The 8,295-nt window shown below is 37.2% G+C and overlaps 1 protein-coding gene across 1 annotated transcript; it reads left to right on the forward strand.

Annotated features, from left to right (window-relative positions):
- The first annotated feature begins 2,077 nt into the window (after positions 1–2,077).
- On the forward strand, positions 2,078–2,887 carry LOC118749143. The gene has a single exon (XM_036483911.1). The coding sequence runs from the start codon at positions 2,078–2,080 to the stop codon at positions 2,885–2,887; it is 810 nt and encodes a 269-aa protein (XP_036339804.1).
- Positions 2,888–8,295: the final 5,408 nt, after the last annotated feature.

The following is an 8,295-nucleotide window of genomic DNA, read 5'->3' on the forward strand; positions in this document are numbered from 1 at the left end:
AATGCAATTCCACTTCTGATGAATTTATAACAATAGATAATAATAAATACATGGACCGAAAATTTAGATTTCTGGTTGGATTTTGTTACTGATAAAAACATGAAAACTATTGATGAAAAAGGTACTGACACTGAAAAAAATTAAAAATAAAGCTCGACAATTCTCAGTTTTTTATGTAATGAATCTATGGTTTTATGTAATATATGGACTGAAATGTAATATTTATTTTTATTTTGTTATTACTTAATATGACCTTACGCACATAAATGAAATATGCACTTTTGAAAAAATACATGCACATTTTTGAACGATGTAATATTAATATCTTTTATTCAAATAAAAAATAGTGACTATTCAATTAATTAAAACATTAAAAAGTAGTTAAAAGCTTGTTTTAAGCTTCCCTTCCATTGAGCGGAGACCTCTCTTGGGCGGACAAAAAATGACTGACGGTGAGTGTCCGCCCAAGGGAGGTTTCACTGTATATACAAAAAGAGCGAAGTAACCAACAAGAGTTTTAGTCAGCGTTGCCGTTTTGTGGTATAAAATTACATGAAAGAAGGCATACAACAGTGACATTCAAAAATGCCGAATTTTGGGTAGTGACTCTTTTGAAGATGGTGTGCGATATGTAGCGTAATAGTGTGAGCTAAACAACATAATACATAAACAGTGGAAGTTTGAAGCAAAAACTGTGTACATTCACTTGAAAATAGCACAAATACAATGAAATAGAAACAGTCGTTACGCAATAAAATAAAACATAGCTACACCACGTAATGAAACAACAGGCGTAAGTTTTATCCAGAAAAGTGGAATAGCAGCGATTGCAGTACAACTATAGCTCATCAAGAACGTCAACAGTGAAACGAACAGTAACAACGCGGTATTAAATCGCCCAAAGAAAGCAGCAATATTTAGTAAGAGAGAGCAGTCAAAATATAGATTTAAAACTTTTATGTTTATCCATGTAATTTGCTAACTTTTATTTGTAAACACAATTTCTTTAGACTTGCATGCATTAACATAGAATCGGTCAAAATAGTAATAAGCAAACAAACCAAATTTAATCATTCATATAACTTTGATGATGATATTATTTCACTTATAATACAACTAGTTTATAAGTCCACATCATAAATTTAAAGCTGATAGTTGTACAATTTGTAAGACCATGGACGCCCAAACTATTTTGAGTATGACCGTAGAAACATTGAAAGACAATTTAAGACGTAAGGGACTAAGTGTACAAGGACGGAAAAGTGAACTAAGGGACAGACTTCTGCGACATCACCAGCTTTTGTAGAGTGAAGGCGAGGAAAGCGAAAATGAATCAACGTACATATGAGGTACCCGCAGATCCGTTACCTCAGACGGTAATGATGAGACCTGCTTTTACATTAAAGGACATACAAGACAGTTTACCGTCGTTCACTGGGACTGACACGTTAGACGTACATGACTGGATAAGGGAGTTTGAGGACCATGCCATTACATTAGGATGGAACGGACTTCAAAAATATGTGTATGCCAAACAGCTTTTGAAAGGAGCAGCCAAGTTATTTTTGCGCAGTCAAGCCGGTGTTAGGGATTGGGATTCGCAAAAACTCGCATTAATTGACGAGTTTGGTAAAAAATTATCGTTATTAGATATTCATCACATGCTGAAAAATAGGCGTAAAAAGAACAATGAATCTTTTAAAGAATATTTATATACGCTCATGGAAATTGCAAAGCCAGTACAGATGGACGAGGTTAGTCTAATAGGGTATTTCGTCGAAGGAATTCCCGATTCTAGACCGAACTAAACTATTTTATACCAGGCACAAACAATAAAAGATCTGAAAGAGAATTTAAAAATATATGAGAAGGTGCATTTTTCGCGGCAGTCGTTAAACAGGTCGCAATATGCACCAAACACTTCGAAGGGTTCAGCTTCGCAAGTTAGTGACAAAAATTGCAATAATAAAGATAAGCAATATAAGTGTTCAAATGTGGGGAACCAGGGCACCGAAGTTACGAGTGTAAGAAAGATATAGGCAAGCAAATAAAAAAAGAGTAAGTCGCGGTTAATGCCATGTTTGACTCACCTTGGAATACGACCAGCGGTTTGATTTTTAAGCGTATCAAGTTTGGTGATATCGTAGTCGACGCAAGGGTGGACACAGGATCCGATTTGAGCCTACTAAGATATGACGTTTTTAGAAAGCTAAGGTATCCGCAATTAAGCAGTGACAAACGACGTTTGGTGGGTATAAAAGAAAGCGAACTAAACACAATAGGGGGTGTAACTAAGGAAACTAGAGTAGATAATATCGCGGTCGAAGTAACTTTTCATGTAACCAGAAGCAATGACTTACGTTACGAAGCAGTTATCGGGAACGATATCCTAAAGGTAGCAAATATATCATTTGCAGAAGGCGTAGCTATGTTTACAAGCAAAGATCATAAAGACGTTGAGGTAAATAGTACCGAGGTAGGAGGCATAATACCTGTTCCTTTCGATAACAAAGAAGATAAAAACCAGAATTATCTTTTGCGTGAATTCCCAGCTCTGTGCTTACAAAATTCTTTAAACGACGACGAGGAGTTTCCTCCTTTGAACATAACGCACTTATCTGTTGAAAAGCAGTCTGCTTTATACTCTATGGTTAGACAGTATACTCCAAAACCGAACTCCGAATCCCCGGTTCAAATGACAATAATTTTGGCTGATGACGTACCTATATACCAAACTCCGCGCAGGGTTTCGTATGCGGATCAGCGCGTCATAGATGATCAAGTTAGCAATTGGCTAAAGGATGGTATAGTCCAGCCAAGCAATTCTGAGTATGCTTCGCCGGTAGTTCTGGTGCCGAAAAAAGATGGCACAAAGAGACTATGCTGAGACTTTAGAAAGTGGAATGAGAAAGTAGTTCGGGATAATTTCCCAATGCCACTCATTGACGACGTCCTAGAACGTCTCCAAGGAGCAAAGATTTTCATAACGCTTGACTCAGCCAACGGTTTTTTTCACGTGGCGGTGGAACCTAGTTCCAGGCGATATACCTCATTTGTGACACATAGCGGCCAATTTGAATTTAATTTTGTGCCTTTTGGAATCTCCAATTCACCCGCCCTCTTTTGTCGATACATTTCCGCTATTTTTCGCGACTTAGTTCAGGGTGGGGTGATCGTGGTATACATGGACGACATTATCATTCCGGCACAAGATGAGGATGGCGGGTTGGAGAAGTTGCGAATTGTTTTGCAAAGAGCGGAAAGTTATGGGTTGAAAATAAAGTGGCAAAAATGTAAATTTTTAATGAAAGGGATCCTGGGATACATTATTGAGGAGGGGGGTATCCGACCCTCACAAGAAAAAGTAACAGCAGTAAATTCGTTTCCAATTCCTCGTGACAAGAAATCGCTACAAAGATTTTTAGGCCTAACATCTTATTTTAGAAGATTTGTAGAAAGTTATGCGTAAATAGCAAAGCCACTAAGCGATTTACTTAGGAAAGATAGTGAATATCGATTCAATGAAGAATAGCTTTTGGCGTTTCAAGAGCTCAAATTAGCACTTGTCGAAGCTCCGGTTTTAAAACTTTACCAACCGAATGCGGAAACAGAGATACATACGGATGCTTATATGTATGGTTATGGTGGTGTGCTCTTGCAAAAAGATGTCGGCGACCAACAGTTTCATCCTATTCAATATCTAAGTCGCAAAACTAGACCTGAGAAGCAAAAAAATAATTCATATGAATTGGAAGTACTTGCTATCATAGAGGCGTTGAAAAAGTGGTGAATTTATGTCATCTGGAAAAAGATTAAGATCGTCACTGATTGTAATGCTTTTGCATTAACTATGAAAAAGAAAGACGTTCCACTACGTGTCACTCGCTGGGTTATGTACCTGCAATACTTTGATTACTTTATAGAGCACAGAGCCGCGACAAAGATGAAGCACGTTGACGAGCTAAGCAGAATGTCAAGCATGCTACTAGAAGATTCCTTAAGCTTTCGTCTAAAAGCAGCACAGCAAAGTGACGATTGGGCTAGGGCAATATCTAAAGTTTTAGAGAACGTTATATATGAAGACTTTTATTTGAAGAATGGGGTGTTATACAAAGATCCGGTGAAAGATTAGTAGTTCCACAAGTAATGGAGGAAGAAATAATCCGCATGACACACCGAGAGGGGCACTGGTCAACAAAAAAGACTCAAGATTATATAGAAAAATCATTTTATATACCGAATATAGGACCCAAAATAGTAAAAATATTAAAAAGTTGTATCGAATGTATAATTGGGGAAGCAAAGACAGGCAAGAAGGAAGGTTTATTATCCCCAATAGATAAAGAAGACAAACCACTGGCGACATATCATCTGGACCACGTCGGCCCAATGGAACAGACACATAGAAAATACCACCACTTGCTTGTAGTGGTAGACGCATTTAGCAAATTTGTGTGGTTGTATCCTACTAGAAGTACAGATGCTGCAAATGTAGTAGATCGACTTGAGAGACAGGCTGCGGTATTTGGTAACGTAACCATAAAAGGATCATTACAGATCGAGGTACGGCTTTCACCGCCAAGAGTTTTGAAGAATACTGTAGTAGGGAAAATATTCAGCACCTCCTTCTTGCCACAGGCGTTCCCCGTGGAAACGGACAGGTGGAACGTATCCATCGCATTATACTTGCACTCTTAACTAAATTATGTAATAACAACCCGACAAAATGGTACAAACACGTTGACAAAGTCCAACGCCTAATTAATAATTCACCTTCAAGGAGCACTGGGTCGGCACCCTTTAAAATATTGACTGGATTAGACATGCGAACACCTGCTGATATAGAACTTCAGGAATTATTAGATAAGAATAGTTGAGGAGCTAGAAATTGAGCGTGACAGTATTAGGAAGAAAGCGTCAGAAAACATCTCTAGGATACAAGAGGAGAACAAGAAAACTTTTAACTCCAAACGCAAACAGGAAAACGAATACAATACTGGTGACTTGGTTGCTATTAAAAGGGCTCAATATGGGCCGGGTTTAAAACTCAAACCTAAGTTTCTGAGACCATATTCAATACAACAACGCTTACCACACGGACGATACGTAGTTGAGAAGGTGGATGAAGGACCGCATAAAACAACAACGGTAGTTGAATACATGAAAGCTTGGGACCCATCGTTCGGGTCGAACGACTTATCAGGACGGCCGAATGTGGGAGTGAGGAACGGACGTGCAACTAGAAGCGGACGAACATACTAACTACAGAAGTGGACGAACAAATTACATTGAATTGCAGCCCTGCGGTCTTAACGTACGAATCCTTAACTTGACGAACTAGACGAGACGCTTGTTGGACGAAGTACAGGTAGTTGCAGTTTAAACCTGGGGTGAGCAGTATCACAAGATGCGTAAAACTATTTAATTAACATTCATTAAGATATTAAAACCTAATGTGAACTATTTAATTAATATTTATTAAAATTATACCTAATGTAACATATTTATTGAATAAATAAACAGTTCTAATATGTATAATAATCCTACATGTATATTGACTGAAACTGTGAGCATATTTTTAATCACTAATAGATTCGTATGTTAGTGATAAAATTTGCAAAAAAAGTCCAAATTAGCGACTTAAAATTCAAAAGAAATATTAAGAAAATAACGGCATTTCTACTTTGTAACGAGTTACCTTAAATGTTCTGATCACTATCGAAAGTTGCCGACGTGAATTCGTAACATTTCAAAATATAAATGTTTTTTCTTCTACATAGACAGCGGTTGCCCCTCGACTGGCAATGGCAAACGTCCGCTTGTATTTCTGTCTTGAAAAATATTATCATACAAATACATAAAAAGTCAAGTCACGACCCACAAATTGGAGAAGATTGGCCAAACACTTAGCTAAAAGTACAAGTTGTATGCATTTGATTACTCATCATTTGATTCCGACAGGATATTCGTGATAGGAATAAATAAATATTTATTTTCTTCATTCCATACATGATTCTATTTTATTGTTCTCGAATTTAACAATTTTTTTATTTAACAAGAGCAGTAAGAAGATATTTCACTTCAGCTAAAATACTTTAAGTTGCTTGAAGCTAATCATCCAAGATTTACGTAACCATAAAATGCATCACTGAGAGCATTATTATTGCGTAAGGAACCCAAAACAAAATCGTGAATTTGTATACGTTTTGCAATAGAATTGAATTAATTTATAATTTAAGTATAATTTTTCTCTTATTCGGTGTGTTATACATATTTATTCAGCGATATATGTGATATATTTTGCAATGCAAGTAAGATGCTAATCTAGGGCACAGTACAAATATGGAGCTCTTGAATTCCATCTAAGATGCCCTAATGTGGGGTGGTCAAATCATTATGAAACTTTCACCTTGCTATGTACCTAAAATAAAGATATTTACATAAAACCAATTGATAAATTTGGGAAATAAATAATTGCTTTTCCTTTGTTTACCTTTAGACACAAGCAAATTGATTGGAAATGTAAATTCACCCCGGTGCGATACAGCGACAAGACCAGGGGTGTTTTTGTGCAAAAAGCAACTTTTCTGCGGCAGTACTTAGAGCGTTCCGATAAGCAATGTTACTTCGTAACAAATTTATCATCAAACGGAGGTGGGGTACTGGCGAGATTGAAAGCGAGGAGCTCGAAGAAGAAAATAGTGAAATTTTAATTCTGCAAAAGCAAATGGGGGATATGCGGAATATAATTTCCGGGCTTGCGAAATCAGTGAGTGATTTTGTGGCAGTTCAATCTTCAAGACAATTTTCTACGCCAAAGCATGATAATGTTTCTATGGATGCAAGTGTTCAAAATGTAGCGTCAACTGAATCGACGGTTGTGTAACTGGCTAACCAGAATGGTGTGGCTGTGGTATGTAGCAAGAACTGTCAAAAGTTAAAATATCCTAAATTCTCTAATCTGCCCAAAGCATGTCGCTGTGAATTTCGTGTATTATTGGTGATGTAGCTGATGTAGCTAGCGAAATAGCATGTGTATATACCATCCGAGGGAGAGCGACAACATGCATTACTTCCCTTTTGTTTTTTTATATGCATTATTTCGCTTTTAAAACGAAAGTATGCATATCGTCGTTTAAAGTGCAAAACCGCGTATCAACAAAATGCAAAACCGCGTATCAGCAAAATGCAAAACCGCGTATGTGAAGTTGTGGAAATTATTTTCTAGAGCGTAAAAACACTCATGTTTCAAAATGGTTCTCTCTTTTCTGGCTATTATATTTCAGGACGAATGGATAAGGATTGAGCCAAGAGCTTGTGTGAGGAAATCCAGTTTTTGACAGCCAATGTCAGTTACGCGGTTTTGCAGAATGACGATACGCGGTTTTGTACTTTAAACGACGATATGCATAATTCCGGTATTTTCTCATATGCATTATTTAGGTTTTCAACCGAAACTGTGCATGTATGTATTACTTCGGGTTTTTCATATGCATTATTTCTGTTTTCAACCGAAACTGTGCATGTATGCTTTACTTCGTCTTTCACATATGCATTATTTCGGTTTTGAAACGAAAGTGTGCATATGGATAATTTCGTTTTTTTCTAATATGAATTACTTCTACTTAGTAAGGGTTATAATCCCTAGCGCCAAAGGTCGCCATAAAAAAAAAAAAGTTCTGCGCAAAAAATACTTCCACCTAGTAGTGGGTAACTCAGCACTGTGCTGAGTTACTGTGCTGACTCTTAGAACCGCGCCGCACGCTCAGACTCACCTCTGAAAAAATTTGTAACTCAGTAACTCAGTTTATGTGCTGACAATGTATAGCTCAGTATGCTAAAGAGCCGATATGGTAACTCAGTTGATGTGCTGACACTGCATAGCTCGGTGCGGCTTGCATTGTTTAGAACTGTGTCGATGTGGTAAATCAATTGATGAGCTCACACATTCATACAATACGATCTTCCAAAAAGTACCATAATAGATGGCATCACTAGACTAACCATCAATTGAATATACGACCACTAAATTTAAAAAGAAGCAAGGCGAATAGCCCAGTTATGCATACTTACACTGCTATACCATTTTTACGCAAAAATCAAAACCAAACAGAATTCTACATTTGAAGTGGTATGCGTTGGGTAACCGCTTACATGCATAGCCCATTTAACAGATTCTTATGTGACAACTCTCAAGCAAAACTAAGTAGGGAATTATTTTGCAAATGAACTCACCAGTTGAAATCAGCTTTCTAAAATTTTGCCGGCCAGCTACGAACAGAAGCTAAGGATAAC

The sequence above is a fragment of the Rhagoletis pomonella genome, unplaced genomic scaffold (assembly GCF_013731165.1).
Source record: "Rhagoletis pomonella isolate Grant_MI unplaced genomic scaffold, Rhpom_1.0 Rhpom_scaffold_00014, whole genome shotgun sequence".
NCBI lineage: Eukaryota > Metazoa > Arthropoda > Insecta > Diptera > Tephritidae > Rhagoletis > Rhagoletis pomonella.

Bases quoted from the DNA above. Each gene is read 5' to 3' on its own strand.
- LOC118749143 (XM_036483911.1), top strand. From the start codon at position 2,078: ATGTTTGACTCACCTTGGAATACGACCAGCGGTTTGATTTTTAAGCGT.